The sequence below is a fragment of the Spermophilus citellus genome (assembly GCF_964194105.1).
Source record: "Spermophilus citellus genome assembly, chromosome: 7".
Lineage (NCBI taxonomy): Eukaryota > Metazoa > Chordata > Mammalia > Rodentia > Sciuridae > Spermophilus > Spermophilus citellus.
Genome location: NC_138188.1, coordinates 159,117,114 through 159,138,030, shown reverse-complemented (window position 1 = coordinate 159,138,030; position 20,917 = coordinate 159,117,114). Strand labels below are relative to the sequence as shown.

Sequence of the window (20,917 nt, the reverse complement as noted above, 5' to 3'; positions counted from 1 at the left end):
AAATTTTAGGCAAATTAGGAAATTTTGGCATTGCAGTTGAGTCCTCCAATGCTAGACACCCCTGAGAGGTGCATCTGCAGAACAGGGGACCCTGTCTGGGAAAGGACAACAGAGGCCTGCCGGGGCGTGAGGGCTCCGCCTGCTCTGGTTTCCCAGGCACCCCAATGCCTCTGCAGTCTACTGTGTTTCCTTTAAAGGAAACTTGTGGATGGGGTTTTGGTGACCATGCTTGTCCTATATTTTATATTTTGAGGAGCTCTAGGAAAGGAGAAGTGAGTCATTCATCCATATTCCAAGAAACTAACTGCATTGGGGGAATTGAGGAAGCATTGTCTGGGTATTGATGCTGAGAGTCAAGAGCTGGTCCACGGGGCTTCCAGCTGGGGGGCACTGCAGGGCTGGGTTCTGCAGAGACTCTGCTGCCATAGGTCCAGCAGATTTCTAGGTCTTATTCCCACAACCCACTTCCCTCCGAAGTTCATGAGATCCCTGGACTTCAAGAAAGCATGGGGGGTGAGGATCCAACCCACTCCTCCACCCACAAGCTCACACTGACCCTTAGGGTTAGGGCAATGTTAGCCCCAGAACAACCCTGAATGATCCGTTGACTTTGGTGGGACATCCTGACACCTCAGGGCATTAAGACCCTCTCTAGTCTGTTCAACAAGGCCACGGTGATGGCGTCCTGGGAAACCCAGCAGGGCCACTGTACTTAAGAGATCTGATGAGGCAGGGGCTCTGTGTCCCTTTGCAGAGAGGCTATGACACCAAAAGCACCCTGCTGGCCTGTCCTCTAAGGACTTCCCTTCCCCTGCAAATACCCCCATGGATTTTTTTTTTTTAATCCTGAATCGTGAACATTTCAGTTCACTTTGAGAATCTTGTTTCTTTAATTTTCGAATTAAATGTAACTGGGACATAACAACATGGGACACAGTACGTGTTGATGGGATTCCGCATGATGTCTAGATACCCGTGCATGGTGCCAAATGCTTAGATCAGGGTGAACACATCCATCTCCCCAACCGTGGGTCATGTCTTTATGGTAAAATCGTCCACGACCCTCTCTTCTGCCTTTGTGAATGGCCCAGCCCCTTGTCAACGGCTGCTGCAGCCAGATGCTCCTGTGCAGGCATAACCTGGCTCATCTTAGGAACCGCTAACCCAGGATACGGAGACCACCTTCCCTCTGTACCCATTCTGATGAAAAGTTCTTAATTCTTTAAATCCCTGTCCCCTTGGCTTCTAGGAGCAAACATTCTCTGGGTGGCCCCCACACCCCCAGCCACCTTCCTTGACCAGCAGGATCACGCACAGGCTCGCCCACATTCCAGCCTCAGCCCCTCCCTCCTCCCCCAGCCTCTGCCTCCCTCCTCGCCCACTCCCTGGCCTTGCTTCTCTCTCTCACACGTGACTCACCCACCCACTACCTGCTGTTCCTCACACACCAAGGATGCTTCCCTATCTGGAATGTTCTGGAATAATCTTCCCCCTTCCTCATCACTGTCTCCCTTCCCCCGGTGAAGCCTGCCTGGTCTGTGAACGAGACCTTTGCTCTTGGCATCTCTTCCTCTGTCTTTGCTCTCTCTCGTTCTCCTCCTCCACCTCCCCCTCCACCCCTCTTTCTCCTAATGTCCTGTAGAGCCCTGGGCAGCTTCCCCTCAGGACTGCGAAGGACAGTTGTGGAAGCCCACGTGCCGCCTTCTTTGCCTGCCCACAAGTCCAGCCGGCAGCTTCCTCCCTGTGTCTCACACCTGCTCTGCTGGGTGCACACCTCGGACATGTGATGAAGGCAGCAGCAGCAGATGACTCCATGGAGGGCCTTGGCCGGGGTCCCCTGCTGCCCGCAGCTCTGCAGTCCCAGACCCTCTGGCCAGTGCCTGGGGAGCGGGTGGCACCGTGATGAAACAGGTGTGAAAGGGAGCCTCCCCGGGTTTGACGCCCAGCTCTGCTCTGTCCCCACACTCACCTGCCCCTGAGGATGTGGAATTTTCCACTGAAGCTAGGCCCGTGTGCCTCCACGGCCTAGTGTCAGGGAGGTGCTGAGGGCCTGCAGCTCCTCATGCAGAACCTGAAGGGCAGGGTGGAGACCCCAGGGCCCCTGGATCTGAGGTCCCTTGAGGAAGATGAGGTCATAAAATGGCATTATAGGCCCCTGCTTTGCATAAATGTTCCTTTACAAGGTTGTGGCGCAGCGGGGTGGGAGGGGGCAGACTCACAGTTTTCTGGTGACTGTAAGCACACGTTCTAGAGAGAAAAACATCCCCAGGAGCCCTGGGCAGCAGGAAAGCCCCTTTCTCCATCCCAAAACAGCACACTCCTGAGCCAGTCCCCCAGCCACTCCCAAGCCCCAGCCCAGCCCCACACCTGCACACACACACACCACGCACACACAGTCACCATGCGTACACACACACACACACACACACACACACACTCACCACACACACACACTCACCACACACACACACTCCCTGAGCAAACTGCTGAGCCCTCATTTACCTTCCCAGATGCGGCAGAGAGAATACAGTCAGACAAAGAGAACATGAGACCTCATTTCTGCCCAGGGTCAGTGCTGTACTGAGATGTTTGAGACTGTGACGAGACCCTGGCCTTTCCTACGGCACTGTGGACGTGCTTTGCTGAGACTGCTGCCTGCTCCCCCTACTCCAAACGCCTCCTTCATGCCCCGACAGGCAGCTCCTCCAGCGGGAGGGGCTCCCCCAGAATCTCCATGCAGGCTCTGGACCCCCTTGCTCTGGTGGAGGAGGGCAGCGCACGTGGGCTGCGTGGATGCCCACCGCCCACCCTCCTGAGGAGTGGTCCGCTGAGGGGCTGGTGGCCTGGGGTCTCACTAGCTCCAGGGAAAATAGCTGCTGTTTTCAGCACAAATTTCAGACTGAGGTCACCATGACTTGTCCTCAGATAGCAAGAGAAGGCCGTACCGTGGGCCCCACACGGCAGCCAAGGGAAGGAGGACCAGGGGACACCGCACTCAGGTGTGCTCCTTGTCCTGCGTGCTCCTCACAGCGGTCTGGGAGGGAGGGCGGGTTCCACGTGTCCCCACTCTGCAGGTGACAAAACTCAAGCTCCCAAGTTCTAGAGAGTGGCGAAGAAGCGCCCCGCCCAGGCCTCCCCTCTCCACGGCCACCCCGTCCTCCACACAGGACCTTCCCCCCAGCAGGACCCAGCCGGGAGTGAGAACAGGGATTGCCAACCACAGCCGACTCTCCTTTCTGGACACGGAGGGCCCTGCATCCCTGGCTTCCTCTTCATCTGAAGAGGGTGATATGGCTGATTACCTCCAGCACGAAACCCGGGGTTCCCCAAGGAAAGAGATTCTCCATGGAAGTTCTTGGAGCAAATGTATCTGGATTGGCTGGGTTCTTTCTTTCTTTTCACCTTAAAACACCACTGAGCCACACTCCCCTGTAAGAAGCCCATCCAGGCACCTGTCTGGCAGCTGTGGGGTGGGGGGACAGTCAGGGTGGGTGCCCAGCAAGCAGCAGGCCATTTCTTTGGTGTTTATATGTGTGTGGTATTTATTGATCTCTAAATTTTTAATATTTTACTTAAAATTGTCTGACTGATACATAAGAATCTAAAGTCATTCATGTCTGTGGGCATCGTGTTAGTCAGTGAAACACACCTGTCCCTCAAACATTTATCCTTTCTTTATGGTGAAAACATTCCCACCGTCTCTTCTGGTTTTTGGAAAGACACGGAGCATTACCATCATCTTTAGTTGCCTGCCGGGAACCAGCACCCCAGAACTTCCTTGAAACTTCCGGAAACTAAGACCAAAAAAGTAAGAGGATGGGACCAGGATACCAGGGACTTTCAGTGGCCGGGCTTCTGGTCCACCACACCTCGCCTCCCAGCCATGCTGGTGGGGCTGCCAGGAATGCCCACAGGAAGCTGCTGGGGTGGTGCTCACATCCTGCAAAGCATCAGAAGCCCTGGCCCCATAACAAACTCTGCCATGCAATACCTGGGTGCATTTGTGTACGAACATAGTTGTTTAGAAATAAAACTCAGGAAAGATGGTCAGAGAGAGTAGGGAAAACTGCAAAGATTGGTGGTGTCCAGTGGAATTCTGGGGAACACGTTTGGGAAGGGCTAGGATGGAGTGGAAGCCAGGGCATCCGAGCAGAGGCTGTCATGCCTCCAGGGCAGGAAGGCCCAGGACTAGGACCAGAAGAAAGGGGCTCCTCGGGTCAGGTGCATGTTTTCCACGGGTCCCAGGGGCGCTCTCAAGGCCAACCTTGCGGGTGAGACCAGAGGTAGGTGGCAGCACGGGAACCTTAAAGGACAGCATCTGGGACAGACCAGAATGAGGGAGTGTGGAAATCTAGGGCTGAGGAGGAAGAGGCGATGCTGGGCCTCCCTCGGCTCGCGACTCTCCTCGGGCTTCAGCTCTGTGGCTGTCGCGCTGTGGGTTACACTCGAGAACCTCCAGCAGCGCCTCTTCCAGATTTACGATGCTGTAATTCGAAATCTCCCCAGTAATGTAAATCCAACAACCAGGAAATTGACTGTGAAGGAAACTCTTGGCTGTGGAATATGGAGGAGAGTTTGCTTGCCACCAAGAACGGAATGTAAATGCTTTATCGGGTATCCACACCACAGGATTGCAAACATCAACTCTGCGATAATGAGGAGAGGACAGAAGGAGTTTAAAGACATCCAATAGAATGACTAAACTACTTACCCAAAAACATATGTCATGATTTCCACCATAAGTTATGATACAAAGGAGTCGGTCTGAGAGCACTAAATTTAGGATTGGAAGGGCCCCTCCCCCCTCAGTGTCAGAAGCTTCCATTTAACTATGGGAACAGGAAAATGCTGATCCACGCAGGATTCGCCGTCTCTGGGACTAAGATAGCCACCACGGCGGAACACAAATAGCTGCTAGGACCACCCATCAGCAAGACTGGGGTCCCAACTGTGGCAGGGTCCTGGGGTCCCAAGGGAGGAAAGGGTGACATAATACATAAGAATACAGGTGAACTTGATGGGCTTTTTAAGGATCCAATGCCTGGGTACCTGTGGCTTGTTGGGGACGGGGTCTCACCACCATGGCCATCAGATGAGGGCCAATCTGAAGGGATCAGTGATCCAGGTGAGGACAGGAGGAACCAGAGCAGGAAAGTAAAGAGTCCCAGGGTGGGGAGCAAGAGCGAGAGCAGAGCTCAAGGGACCAGAACAGCAGAGCTGGGCTGAGGGGGAGGCTGAGGGCCAGCGAGAGAGCAGACCAGGTTGGACAAGGCTCCCTCGGGTCAAGGACGATGTCCCTGAGCTCCTGCCATGGAGCTGTGGTTACTTGTGCGTCGATATAGCCCACTGGGTGATGGTCACTGAGCAGCCAGGGTGCACACACATGGGAACCTGGCTGCCATCGTATCAGCCTCCATAGAGGACACACTGGGCCTCCACTGGCCCACACCGGGCTGGTTCTCAGCATCTCCCTGTAAACCACCGAGAACTAAAATGTCCCAGCAGGCAGGGTGGACGATTATAGCTCCTCTGCCGCTTCTGTTCTCAAGGGCAATTAATGGTTAAAATAGCAGGCAGCGTGCTGGCTTCCTTGTTGTGCACACGGGCTTGTGGCAACCAAGGCCACCTGTGCCCCTTAGTCAAAGCATACACCTTTTGCTTGGGAATAGTGACACTAGAAGGGTGAATGACGATCCTGCTCACTGGGCCACAACACCCAGGCTGTGACACGTCCACCTACGAGCCAGCCGAGTGGCTGCAGTGTGCTCAACACTGTACAAGACCCACAGGGAAATAAATGCCACTCTGGGTGTCTACGAGCCCAGTGTTGGTGACAGAAGAGCCGTAATCCTGCAACACAATATGGGGACTTAACGGCCTGATTGTGTGAGAAGGACACTGGCCGTTCATAAGCAAGGGGGCAGAAAAAGGAAATGGGGTTTTAACAGGATGCCAAGTTTTACCCTGACTTTGTCACAGGCTGAGAGAGGAGCCCAGTGCCCCAGGAGAGTCAGCAAGACTTAAGGAAAAGAGCAGCCTCACTGTCAAATGCCACCATCCTGTGAGGATGGGCAATGGGTGTCAACGTGTTTAATAGTCACACTTTTGATCAAGTCATAACTAACCTTGGGTCATCCTCACGGCAATAACAGCATGAGTTCACAAAGACAAGGGTTCAAAGGTGCCTGTGATGGTGTTTTATGAAATAGCAAAAAAGTCTAAATAAGTTAAATGGGAAAGGAAGAAATCATGGAAAATAAGTTAAACGGCAACTTCTTGGCTAAGGAAATTTTGTTCTAACCTGCTGAAAAGTGATAATGTGCTTCCCCTTCACTGACACAGAAAGATGGTCTGGTGTGAAGGAACAGTGGCTTACAGCTTGGTACATGCAGTGTAGGCATCTGTATCTGTTCAGGGGGCTGCATTTCCACTCTGGCCATCCCCACAGGTGTAGACCTGGACCTAGGCTGTTCCCCAAATGTAGCGGTGATTTCTTGGGTATGAAGAGATGAGAGAAATAGGTTGTCAGACTTACCATTTTCAGCATTTTTTGAATTTTTAAAATAATGAACATGTTTTATTTTCACAATCAGCAAAATAAGACTGCTAAACAGTAAAATAGTAATGGCCAATGCTTTCATTATTCATGTTAGGAACCCAAGGTAATAACGAAAACCTCAAAGACATTGAAGAAAGCTTTTCCGTAGAGCTGGCCGTTATTCTTAATAGCTCCAAAGTCACTTTTTAATGTGGGTTGATTCAAGTTCTCTGTGTATCAGTGTGGTTCTCAAAGGCACTGAGTTATACCCTGTATCCCAGGTGACACAAAATGTTTTCAGCCCAAAAATAGATGAGGTTATAAACCCATCAAAAGTGATGACCTTCAGAAGACACGAAAGGCACCCAAAAAAAGTAAGACCAAGAGACATGTAGAAAATCTCTGTCGTTTTTTGGAAACGAAATGACTACAAAAATATCAACTAGAAAAAGCATCCAAAAAAAAAGCTTCAACAGGGGAGAAAATAGAGAGCAAAATTTTGGCATATGTATGTCAAAAATCCAGTGTCAGAGAGGTTTTGGAAACCAGTTGTGCATCACTAAGTATATTTATCCAAGATCGGTGTGCCAGACGCTCATCACCAGGAGCAATGGGAAATTTCTGATGCCCTAAAAATCTCTTTTCAGTGACTTCCTGATAACACAGCGATAATGTGAGGATTTATTTATTTATTGGATCACTGGTGACCAAAGCTGACCTCGGGGGAAGAAGGGAGAAGGATACAGCTGTCCCCAACCCATTGTCTCAATGCCCATCTAAGACATAGTATGGATGTAATTGTCTTTTCTTCTCACCTCCAGGAAAAGCACAAACAAGAAATGACAACGATGGCCAAGTTGACAGAATCCATGAGTGAGTAACCTCAAATTCATTACTGGTTTTGATTCTGGTAGAAAAGCTCAAAGACCACACCCCTCTGGGATGGTCCTATTGGTCCTGGTCGCCCACTCTTGCTCGGGCCAAACTGTTTAGCATGACACATCGCACCGTGCCATGCATGTGTCTTTAGGTATTATTCAGAATTCATCTTGCTTGGGGTCAAATTTCTGTGCTGAAGCTGTTACCCAAACTACAGAGCAAAATAATGAAAATGGATTTTATCTGTAGCAGTGCACTGGGGATTGGGACCCAAGGTAATTTCAACCTGAATTTTAGAAAGTTTTAATGTAAGTCAGCTGAAGTTTAATGTGTGGCTTTCCTGTGGGTCTGGCTGATCTAAAAAGAGGTGGAATGTGACGGATCATTGCTAAATCTTTTCAGTGTAGTTCAGAAATTTCAGACAGAAGTACTTTATAATGGAGTGCTTGGGGTGTCGCTGGCTTGTCATGATTTAATTTTGAGTATATCTGCATCATAACGCTCTAAGCTCTTAAGCTAAATAAACAGAACACACAAAGCATTTTTAATAGGAAAGGGGGGGGATTAATTATAATGAATCATCCTGCAAATAAGAAATGCAATTTCCTCTGTGGAAGTTTAAATATTAAAGGCCCGTGCTTATTGTTGCCTTTGAAAATATATATTGCTCCTGGAGATAAGGTTTTTCATGGAAAGTTCCAAGAAGCTTGCACACACTTCTGCATTACCAATAGGGCTATTAGCACCTTATTAAATTTGGCCTGAAAATTTAACCATTAATCTTGCCCCCACTTAACGGGGCACCTTCTTCCTTCTATTATTCCTCAAACCATAAGACTATTAAACACAAGTGTTCCTCTGTAGCACAGCCGAGAATCTTTACCCCTATATCTGTCCCTCCCCCAGGCAAGATAATGTTAAAAATTGTTTACACTTCTCTAATTCCTGGCCCCAAACCCCTGCCTAAGTCCATGCCAGTCCTGGTGGCATGCTCATGTCACCATGCAGACGATGACTTAGAGGGACCAGGTAAGGAGCAGACCCCTGGGAATCTCTGTCCCTCTCTTTAGCCCCACTCTCTGCCCTACTGTCTGTCCACCTCCACCTTCGTCTTGCACATTGAGAATTGTTGAAAGGATTTGCCACTTAATTTGAAGAACCCCAAACTGGTTGTTGGTAAGTGAAGGTATCTGGAAGTCATGGAGCGTCCTCGCAGACCTGGCATGAAATGGGGAGGTTGTCAGGCCCAGCTCGACCAGAACAGCCTGTGTTGTCAAAATATGGAGCAGAGGCTTAAGACGGCACCAACATGTCCCTGTCCCCAGACATGAGCAGACTCAGTTCTAAGCTCTCCTCCAAATGACCAGCGCGCAGGCTCATGGGTTCTCAGCGCACAGGCTCACGGCTCAGAACCTAGCTGCATTGTCGGTGAACGTGGTCTTGGATATCTGGGTGAAGTCAGATAGTGCTGACCATGTGTCCCGGGACTGAAAGTGTTCACAGGCTTCCGTTAGAAGTTGATATCCTAGTGTAGTTACTCACCCCGTTGGATTGTAAAACAGGTGGGCGCTGAAGTGGTCAATATATCTGACAAAGGTGTTTTTATTTTTCTTCCTCTATGGTATTTTGGATTCCAGATGCATTTTAGTAAGAGTCCCTCACTTGAATGTTGCTTAGCCGGACTGAGGTTTCAGGTTTGCTTCGATGAGAACCCTTATGACTTTGGTCCAGGAATCCATTGTCTTAGGAAAACTCAGTCGACATTAAATTTCAGAACTTCTGGTGGATGAAAGGGACCAGACATTCTTCTAAGTTGCTCTGTCTTTAATAAAAAGATCATATAGATATATTCAATGTATAAGAAATTCAAGGTCTGATTGCACACCTTGGGGTTATACCCAGCATTGTGGGTTCACTGATTCTCAGAGACAGAACCTTTTGTGACTCTCCTAGCTGCTATGAAATGCTCATTATGTGGTCAACCCTTACAAACACGGCATGAACATCAAGTTCATGAATAATGAAATGTACAATTGTACATTTTATTCTGAGCAGGAAATCTATAAGAAAATAAATACATAATTTTTAAGGAGATTCCATCAGTACACTGAGCAAAGAATGACACACAATTACCCCTCCATAAAGCTGATGGGAACATCAAAGCCATGGCCATCAGAGGAGAAGGACATAAACAGAATCGCGAACACCCGGCACACGGTGCTCTGAATGGGCTTCCAGAGCCAGTCAACACTTTGCTTGGTAAACTGCCAAGCAAAACCCATCTGGTTACTAGAACATCTCTCTGTTTAACTAGAACTGGTAGTGATTCTTCTCCTGCCACCGTCCCCGACCAAATGCTTTCAACGGCTAAGCAGATACCATGCCTTCTTCTTCTAGAGCAGGAATGAGGAACATTTCATTCCATCATGTGCCACTAATCAACCACCTCGAAAGTCAACTGCACTCATATTTTCTAAAGGGCAACCAAGAGAGATAAAAATGTTAACAGATGTTTAAATGTCCAATTAAAGGCAACTTTACTTTTTTTTTCCTTTTTAAAATTTTATTTGTCGTTTTTGATTTTACATGATGGTAGAATCTGTTTTGATATATTTGTACATCAAAATATTCTAATTAGAATCCCAGTCTTGTGGATGTACCCAAGATAGAGACTCACTGGGGTGTATTCATTCACATGCATAGGAGAGCTATGTCAGATTCATTCCACTCTCTTTCCTATTCTTATCCCCACTCCCTTCCCTTCATTCCCCTTTGTCTAATCCACAGAAACTTCTATTCTTCCCCTCTCCCTCCCCTTGTTATGGGTTAGCACCCACATATCAGAGAGAACCTTTGACCTTTGGTTTTGGGGTATTGGCTCACTTCACTTAGCATGATAGTCTCTAGATCCATCCATTTACCTGCAAATGTCAAAAAGCCATTCTTCTTTATCATTGAATAATATTCCATTGTGTATATATACCACATTTTCTTTATCTATTCATCTGCTGAAGGGCACCTTGGTTGGTTCTACAGCTTAGCTATTGTGAATTGAGCTGCTATAAACATTGATGTGGCCATGTCATTGTAGTATACTGACTTTAAGTCCTTTGGGTATAGACAGAGGAATAGGAGAGCTGGGTCAAGTAGTGGTTCCATTCCTCGTCTTTTTGAGGAGTCTCCATACTGCTTTCCAGAGTGGTTGCACCAATTTGCAGTCCCACCAGCAACGTATGAGTGGACCCTTTTCCCACATCTTTGCCAACACTTATTGTTAAGGCAACTTTATTTAATATTAATCTTAATATTTTAAGATAATGCTTTAAAATACTTTATATCTCCTTTATTGAAAGGATAAGGGGTATGATAAAGAAAAAAAACACAGAAAGAAAATAGATATGAAGGAAGAATAAAATGGCAAAAACACAAGGAAGAAAAATCAATAGAAAAAAATAGATGTACATGAAAACAGATCCAGAGATGGCCTGTTGAGGAGAAGAGAGACGTGATCCCAAGGAGCAAGGACAAGACACACAGGCAAGAAGGGAGAGGAGGCGGCAGGGTGCTGGCGGAGAGGATCCCCCAGTCCTGCAATTTGGTCAGCTCACTGTGGCCTTGCAATCTCCCAAAGCCTGTGGCAGTTTTCATACTGCCTTTTTAAATTTTCATCAGTTTGCACCCTTGAAATGGATATTTGCACACTTAGACCACCAGAAGCCCTGCTCAGGGGCAGCAGGAATACCCTCATTGGAGGAAGCGCTCAGAGCTCGCGCTCTACCACCCCACTGCCCACCTACTGAGATCAAACCCAAGCTGATCAGTAGAGGTTCTGGCCCTGTCTATAAATAGACTTGCAGTGACCCAGCCTGTGCCGTCATCCGAGGTGATGCTGGGTGGGTAGGCTTTCTCCTGGGCTGGCAAATCAAAGCCAGACTTTGACAGATGGAGGTGTCCAGGGGCCTGCAATAACCCGGGGGCTGGGAACCACATTCAGTGCTTTTGCAGACTGTCCTTACATAAAGTTCATAGGTAACTTGCTTCATGGTCATTGCCAGCTGGTGTGACCTCTACCCCCACCTAGAGCTGCAGGAAACATGTCAGAGAGGGCTCAAGAGGTCTCATCACAAGGTTCCAGTGAGAATGTGTATTGAAATCCGATGGCAATCTGTGGCATGGAGATGGAGTTCCAAGGACAGAACGGGACAGAACTCAGCAGCCACAACCTGTGGGCTGCAGGGCCACTCCTGGGGCGCCCACTGTCCCAGACGATTTGTCTGCCTCACCTTGGGATTCAGCCACCCACCTGAAGCATGTCACTGCATCTGCAGATTAGAAGCCCTGACCTGCCTGCAGTCTGCTCTGATGCTGGAGGACAGACGTCTTCCTGCCACTTTCTGCTCCACTTTGCCAGCCCCTCCCACACATGTGTACCCCATGTTCCTCTTTTCCTAGCCAGAGTGTCCCTTGTGGTCCTCCTCATGTTCTGCCCTGGCCGTCCCCATCTGGACGTCACCACCGCAGCACGGCTTTTTTGTCAGACAAGCAGCCAAGCAGCCATGTTGTTCCCAGAGGTCCTGGGGCTGTGTCTTCGTCCAGGCAGGGAGAGGCGAGTAGCCCATGGTTCCTTTCACTGCCCAGAGCCAAGGACCTGCTCTGAGCAGTGTTCAGAGGTCTTGACTGTCTGCTTTGAAGTAGAGGGAATTCCTTCTGTGATTAAAGAAACAGCTCAAATTTAGCACAAATGTGAAATCTTCTCAAGTCAAATGAAATGAGGAGAGGGAGCCAATTATAATCACCACACATTAAATTAGCTCTTCAGGGCAAAGTGGTGTTTAATCATTCATCCCCTCTTTTTTAGAGCAGCTATTATAACTCTGGCATTGTGTCAGGGCATGCAAGAACAAGAAGGGGCTTTCTGCATGCACCATACTCAGCGTCTTGGGGCAAAGGAGGTGGGGCTCACAAGTAGGACCCCGGGAAATGGGCTCCTGCACCCTGGATCCAAGGGTTGCACCCAGAATGAGCAGAGTTCCAGTGGCAAGCCAACGGGAATGTAGTGCCAGGACCCAGGACCCGGCACAGGGGAGGACAGAGGTGGAAGAATGTGGCCAATCAGGGGAAGAGCAGAGCATTGCTGGCTCTGGTGGCCCGGAAGGGTCAGGTGGTAGAAGGGCTGAGTGCCGCCTGGGCTTTTCCGTGGGTGATAGGCTGTGCACAGATGCGCCTTTCAGAACTGCTCCACTAACAACCCAGGGTAAGTTGAGTTTGGACAAAGCGGAGGGAAGCAGCTGGTGGGGCTCATCAGGCTGAGGCTGGGGGCTGCACCTGAACTGAACTGAAGAGGTGGTGGCCAGCAGGAGCTGGCAGAGGAAATGCCAGGACTTGGAGATGGAGTCGCCATGTCTTGTGCATAGAGGGGAAGCCTGGCTGGAGTTTCTGGGGGCTGGGAGTGCAAGGAGTCATTTGAGGAGTCAATGCAAATTCAAAGACGTATTGACTCGGGATCGGTACAAGTGCAGGTACAGGCTTTGGTTGTTGAGAGTCATTTTGGGCACTCTGTCATCATGCCTTTATGGAAAGGACCTACTCTACAGACCAGTGGGACAGGGGTAGTGTGCCAGCAGAGGAGGCTAAGGGTGCTGCAGGAACAAGACACCTCTGTGGCCCAACACGCACAGGCATGATACACCAACCCACCAGGTGGTGCTTTCTTAAAGGCCCTTCTCCCTGCCCACCTGACAGCCAGGTGGGACGGCACTAGTCCATCTCTATCAGCAGTGAAGTGCCCCTTAAAGGGCCCTCTGCAACCCTAATGGTGTACCTTCCACCTTTCCCTGTTGAAGGGTGCTTCTCTCTCCTCTTCTCTCCAAAACCCCTCCCCTTTGCCTTCTGCTTTGACAGTGGGCAGGTCATAATGACTCCGCAGTAGCTCTCCATGGCTCCCTTTTGATTAGTCTCCCACTATCTTCTTCTGTGGCTGGGGTGCAACCCCTGAATGTGAGCCTTTCCTGCAGGTGAGCCGATGCAGGTGAGCCGATGCAGGTGAGCTGCAGGGCTGGATGTGCGTGCAGCTTGTGACTGGCCAGCACAGGTACTGACGGAGCAGCTCAGCCCTCACCCCGCGGGTCTGCTGTGCACTTCTGTGCTCCTAGGTCGGAGAGGCCCAGCTCAGAGGCTGGCTCATCCATTCTCCCCTGCCTCTGGGAGCTGGCTGAGATCCCCTCACCGTCCCCATCTGCTCACCCTCTCCACATCGATTCCTGTGGTCTCCAAAGGATGCGGTCCCCTTCTGTGCATTTGTTCCCAGCCTCCCCACAGGACAGGGAGGCGCAGAGTGGATGCTAAGAGGGGCCGGCTCCGAGAGGCCCCAAAGCACCCATTATGCTTCCTGTTCACAGGGACACGGCCATCACACAGTGTGTCACTTCAGAAACACCTTTAGGCAGAAGCGTGTCCTTTGATAGAACACAAACTAGAGCAACAGGGCCTTCCTCATCTGTATTCTCTGAAAAGCCATTACTTTCCCCTGTAAGACCTATGGTTATTCTTTATGGAAAACATTTCAAATTCAAGGACAACTGCTTCCTGGTTTAGAGTGCAAGGGTGTTTATTCAGGACCAGAGACCTGGCTCTGAGGCTACAGGGGCTGTTGAGGACCCGCGTCCGTTCACCCTGGAGCTGCATCTCTGTGTGGGTGGCCTCACACCCTGAGTTCCCCGTCCTCCTGTGATTGTGGAGATCACCTTCTGGTGAATGTTTAGGTGACTGAGAAACTCCCTGCTTTGTCTAACACTAGGAAAATCAGGTCTGGGGCTTCCCAACTTGGGCACCATTGACATTTGGGCGTTGGGAAGTTCCGTGTCTCACAGGGTATCCAGGCGAGGTAGGTTAACACCACCCTTGACTTCCACCCACCAGGTGCCAGAGGCACCCTTCCTCCAGGTGTGACAACCAAGTCTTGAGACATTGCTCCATTTGCATGGGAGCACAAAGTCCCCCTGGATAGAAAGCCTGAGAACCACTGCTGTAGATGAAGCCAGGAGAAGGGAGGCCATGCACCCCCAGTTGCTTATTCTTCCGCAGCAGCGGCGGGGTTCATTGGTGACTGTCAGACCCTCCCTGGGCCTGAGGTCTCCATTAGCAGTCATGCCTCAGCCTCCCATGTCCAATGCTTAATTCAGGAACGGTCAACCCAAACCGGGTTGACCCCAAACCGCTCCTGGCAGCCACCAAGAAAGTCCATCTGCTCGGCCACCTGACTTCAGAGATGGCCAAGCCATTAGTATTTCTATTTTATTGATGACACAACTGAGACTCAGAAAGATGAGGGAAAATTCCAATGTGCTGATGTTCAAGAGGAGGAGCTGGAAATCCCACAGAAGTGGAGAGCAGCAGCGTGGGCGGGCGGGGGAGGCTGGTTCTGAGACTGAGTTGTCATTTTCTCCCGGAAGCTGGAAACCCGTGTCATTCTTTCCAAAACAGCAGTTTTTAGGACCTGCCCAATGACTTCCTCAATAATAATTGCTCTCTCTCATTTTGCCTTTCTGAGCCATTGGTCCCCGGTATAAAGTGCAGCTCTGGGGCAGCCACATCGTCTTGGGCCTTCTTCACCTGTTCCCATCAGCGCCACCCTCAGGGGGACCAAGGTCATGGGCAAAGCCTCTGTGGCATTTTGCTCAGGGTCTTCCCCTCTCGTTCAGGACCACAGGGACCCGGGTCCTTGCTAGTTTCCACTCCCTTTACAGAAGGCAATCACAGCAAAGCAGCTCTTCTGGCACAAGTCCCTGTGCCACAGCCCAGCTTGGCAACTACAGCCCAAGCCCAGCTGCCACCACCATGCACTGGGGCCACCAGCTCCAGAACTCTCAGCTTCTCTGACTCTGGCCCCTCCTTCCTGCTCCACATCCCCAGCAGTAGCTGAGCTTCCAACTCCACAGGCCTCTCTGCCAGCGAGGGTGCTAGGTGATGCTCAGGAGCCCTGGCTCCCCTCCATACCCAGGGCAGAGCCACCTCTCCAAAGCTGGGGCCCAGCCCAAAGGGATCGAGACATGCCCACCCACACTCACTTTTGCTCCCACCCAAAGGAAAAAAGTAAACAAACACATTTCTAAGGCTCTGCCTGGCTTCCTCCCACCCACTGTCCTTCCCCTCCCTCCTCCCACAGGCTGCCACCTGGCTCAGAGAGCCTGCTCCGCCCTCCCACCACCTGCCAGGGCTCAGGATCCTTCCCCTCCCTCCTCCCACTGCCCACTCCTCCCCCTCCTCACATCAGCCTGACAAGAACAGGTTTCAAAGCAAGACAGAGGCAGAAAGGGAGAGGAGTCTACCCGGAGGCACAGCTCAGGTCAGGCCGTGGGCCTGGAATTTGGGTGCCAAGCTTCCCTCTGCACCCCCAAAGAGCAGAGAAGACCTTCAAACAAACGTCTACGGAAGAGATGCACAGAGGTGGGGCCCTGTAGAGGCCACAGGGCCAGAGGGAGATGGCCAAGGTGGGCAGAGAGCTCCGGGGCAGAGGTGTGGAGCCCATACTGGCAGAGATAACAGTGGAGGAGCAGGTGGTGGGAGGGAGAGGCAGGGAACCCTGCACTTCCTGGCGCAGACGCCCCAGCGCCAGCAGAAGGGGAGGGAGGAGCTGGGAGGAGCCTGGGCCTGGCTCAGACCCTGAACACCTGCTGGAGCAGCTGGCTCTTGACCTGGTGCTGCCCTCTTTGCCCCTTATTCCATTCCCAGTGACAGGGAACAGATCTCTTCAGGGAATGGTCACCAATAGTTCATGACCTGCTTATTCCCTGAGTGGGGCTGCACCTCGCTCTTGCCCTGGTGACAGGTATGTGATCTGGGCCTGCCCAAGGCTCCCCGAGTCCATCTGAGGAGGGGAGCAGCAGTCCCTTCTTGTGCTGTGGCAGATTAAAGGCAAATGAAGGCAAAGGACACCTGGGGGACAAAGCCACCCTGCTCAGTGGCCTGCGCTGGAGGAGAGAGCTGGATGTGGAGCAGAGTAGTGAAGGCCTTGATGCCTGGGTTCTGGGCTCGCTCTTCTGCTTTGCTTCGATTTCATCTTTCTCACAAGATATTAAATTTCAGGCTCAAATTTGTTGGGGCAGGTAGTTCGGGTTTTTTTTTTTTTTATTCTGTTTTGTTTTTGTTTTTGTTTTGTTTTTGTTACCAGGGAATGAACCCAGAGGCACATAACCACTGAGCCACATCCCCAGCTTTTTTATTTTTTTATTCAGAGACAGGGTCTCACTGAATTGCTTAGGGACTCCCTATGATGCTGAGGCTGGCCTTGAACTCAGGATCCTCCTACCTTAGAACTCCCGAGCCACTGAGATTACAGGTGTGCGCCACCACTCCCAGCTGGAGCAGGTATCTGATGCTTAAATATTAACTCAGTGAGTTGCTCTGCTGTCCAGAATTGTGTTCGTAAGGGTTTCTACACAATTAGCACAACCTCCCCCACAGCAGAGGGCAAAGTCCTGGGGTCTTAAGAGACACAGGGAGCTAGTCTGACTGGCTCAGCCCCTCCCAGCTGCAAAGCCACAGGTAGCCACTCAATCCCTCTTCTCTGAGTCTTCGGGACTGAGCACACAACTACCCAGCAGGGTCTTAATAAAATACATAAAGCTAATGAATACGTAGACACATGCTAATATCTATATTTATAAATAATTGCACTGTATATATATATATATATATATATATATATATATATATATATATATATATATAGCTAATAGGTACATTGAAAGCTAATACATACGTATTAAATATACATTCATATATGGAAAGCTCACATATAATGCCTATAAAATTAGCAAGCAACTATCCCATATCAGGCCCTTGACCCTTTTCCCTATGCCACACTTGGCTTACAAGTCCATTGTGAGAACCTTCATATTACCAAATGGCATCACCTATACCAGAGTTCACTCTGGAAGACGAGGGATTGTGGCTTGGCTCCATAATTTCATAAGTTGGTAACAGACGTAAAAAATGATCATGGACTGATTTCCAATACTGCTGGGATTTTACAAGTGGCGTCTGTCACCTGCACACTCTGTTGGTGGGCAGCACTGCATCCCATAGTTTATACAGCTGAAGACTCTGTCTGCAGAGATCTGCTAAACACCAGGCATCTTTTCCACCCAATACGGAGATGCTTCCTTCCTGGTGCTATACTATCCTCTGGAACAAAGGTATCAAGGGCACTTGCTCCTAGACTCACATGTCCAGCTTGCAGAATTAAGAAAGATAAAGCATGCTTATCAAACCCAAACCCACACATCTCCCTGTCTGGTGTCTTCAGATTGCTTTTTTCTTAGTAGATATTTATTTAATTCGGACTATTGGTGCTCACCCTCAGCCAGAAATGTCCGTTTCCTGAAGTATATTCCTAGAGACACTATTCCCATGATGTCTTGAAAATAGATTTTTATAAGCAGGATTATGGAAAGTTATTGATGATTCAATAATTTTAAGAAATATTGGCCCCTTCCCTTGAGAGTCCCAATGCCCATTGGTATAATAAAGTTTTTAAGATGTTCCACAGTCTAGAAATCTGCCTAAATACTTAATAGACTAAAAATGGACCTCCACAAAAATCCCCAGATCCTAATTCCTGGAATCTGCAGAGATTATCTTACATGGACAAGCGGGGGTGTCGTAACAAATGTGATCGAGGGCCTGGACATGGAGAGACTTTCCTGCAGTAGCAGCCACTGAATGCTGTGTGTCTTCTTTAGAGGGAAGTTCAGAGAGATCTGACCAGTGGGGAGGTGGGACAGAAAGAGATCTAAAGACACTGATCTTGAACTTTGGAGTGATGCTCCCACAAGTCAAGGACTGCCCACAGCCACCAGAATCTGGAAGAGGTCAGACAGGATCCTACCCTAGGGCCCCGGGAGGAGGTGCGGCTCTGCTGACACCTTCATTTCAGACTTGCCACCTGCAGAACAAGAGGAGAAATTTATATTGCTTTAAGACACCCAGTCTTGGGCCATTCGTTACAGCAGCCCTAGGTGTTAAATGTGACATTAGGAAAGGAAAAGATTTGGTTTGAAGGAGATCCAGAGGAGTCACCAAATTGCAATTTTGAATCGTTGTGATGCATGCCGGCCCTGCCCTCGGAGTCGGCCAGAACAAGAATATGCAATAATTAAGGTATAATTGACAAATCAAATTGTAGGGAGTTATGGTATAGAATATGGCTCCTCAACAAATTCCCACATTGTGAAATGATTCAGTCAAGCTAATTAACATATTCATCATCTCACAGACTTACCATTTTTTGTAGTAAGAATTTTTAAAATCTACCCCGTTAGCAATTTTCAAGCATGCAGTAAGTAACTGTTATCCACAGTCACCATGTGACACAATAAATCTCCAGAAGTTGTTCACTTGTTCCGGCTGAAGCTTTGTGCCCTCCCACCTCCTTAGCCCACCCACCCTGGCGACCACCACTTGCTTGCATGAGGTCAGATATTACAGAAACCCTACGGAAGAGAAAAATGCAGCATTTCTCTTTCTGTACCTGGCTGACGTCACTGAGCATAACATCCACACAGCTCAACTGTGCTGCATGGATTTCCTTCTTATTTAAAGCTGAATGACATTCAGTTGTATGGAGGGGTGTGTGTGTGTGTGTGTGTGTGTGTGTGTGTGTGTGTAATGGAAACAAATGGAGGCAGAAGAGCATGAGGTGTGCTTGGTGAATAGATGGGGAGGTTTCCTATACAGAGATAATTTATTCATCTGTTCCTCGGTGGATAGACACTTCCTTGATCCACATCTTGGCCACTGTGAATGTGCAATGAACGTGGGCACACGGGTGTCACTGACATACTGACTTCAGATCCTTCAGCGGTGGACACAGTGACAGGACTGCTGGATCATGCAGTAGACCTAGGTTTGATTTTTCTGAGGAAGCTCTGCTGTTCTCCATAATGGTCGCGCTGATCACATCCCCGTTGGTAGGGTGCCAGAGTGCCCTTTCCTCGTTGGTAGTATGTAAAGGTCACCTTTTCTCGATCAATAGTGTGCAAGGGATCCCTTTTCATTCTTTCTAAATAACAGCCATTCTAACAGGTGTGAGGTGATATCTCTTTGTGGTTTTAATTCACATTTCCATGATGTCTAGAGATGTGGAACATTTTTTCATATATGGGCTGGTCATTCACATGTCTCCTTTTGAGAAATGTCTACTCAGATCCTTTGCTTATTCTAAACTGACTGATTTTTCTTGCTATTGGGTTGTTTTCTTGTAATTCAGTGGGTTGGACTCTTTACATACTTTGCTTACTAACTCCTTAGCAGATGTATGGTACAGAAATTCTTCCTTCCACGGTGCAGGCTGTTTCCGCATGTTGGTTGTTGCCTCTGCTGTGGACAAGCTTTGTCATTTGGTGTGATCCCCTGTGTCCATTTGTGTTGCCTGGGCTTTTGGAGCCATATCCAGAAGAGCATTGCCCAGGCCTAAGTCACGGAGCTTTTCTCCTGTTTCTTCTACTGATCTGACGACTTCAGTCTTACGTTTCAGCTTTTATCTTAAGTTGATTTCTGTGCATGGTATGAGGGAGGGATCCAACTTCACTGCTCCTCGTGTAGACGTTGGTCTTCCCAACGTCATTTCTGAAGACACCCCCTGTTCCGCTCTGTCCTTGGCACCTTTGTAGAAGATTGAGTGACTGTAAGTGTGGATTGACTTGTAGGGTTCTCTGTTCTGTCCATTATTCTATATCTGTTTTTTTTTTTTTTAATGCCAATACCATGCTTTTTATTACTATAGCTTCGTAGCATGTTTTAAAATCCAGTACCATGATACCATGAGCTTTGTTCTTTCTGACCAAAATTGCTTTGGCTAATCCATGTCTTGTGTGGTTGGAGGCAAATTTTAGAATTATTTTTTCTATTTCTGTGAACCATGTCATGGGAACTTTGAAAGGTGTGACATTGTATACATGGGTCACTTTGGATAATACAGACAACACCAGTGTTTCTGATCCATGAACACAGGATAGCTTTTCATTTACTTCAATTTTTTTTCCTTGACTTCTGCTTTAAAATGTGCAGATCTTTTACCTGCTTGGTTAAATTTAATCTTAAGTGATTTTTATACTACTGTAAATTTGACTGTTTTCTTGACTCCTTTTTCAGAAAGTTCGTAACATAGATACATTAAGGACTTTTATGTGACAATTTTGAATTTGTTTATTAGTGCTGATATTTTTTTGGTGACATCTTCAGTGGTTTATACATATGAGATTGTGTCATCATCTTATTTCTTCCTTTTCAATTTTTTTTTCAAAGATTTAAGAAGGAGTGACATTAACTTTTCCAAAAGGTTTGTTATAATTCACCAGGGAGGATGCTAGGTCCTGGCCTTGTCTTTATTGAGAAGGTTTTGACTGTTCATTCACTTTCCTTACTTGTTATTCATCTGCTTAAATTTCCTATTTTTTTTCATCATAAACACACACACACACACACATACACCATGTTGAT

General features: G+C 48.7%; 1 protein-coding gene across 1 annotated transcript in view; it reads left to right on the top strand.

Annotated features, from left to right (window-relative positions):
* Positions 1 to 7,377: 7,377 nt before the first annotated feature.
* KCNJ6 (potassium inwardly rectifying channel subfamily J member 6) overlaps positions 7,378 to 20,917 on the top strand; it is a gene marked incomplete at both ends in the record, with an annotated part of 182,829 nt that continues 169,289 nt past the window's right edge. The window contains one exon of the mRNA XM_081302464.1: positions 7,378 to 7,411. Within this exon, the coding sequence (XP_081158590.1) occupies positions 7,378 to 7,411 (34 nt within the window). The remainder of the gene's footprint in view (positions 7,412 to 20,917) is intronic.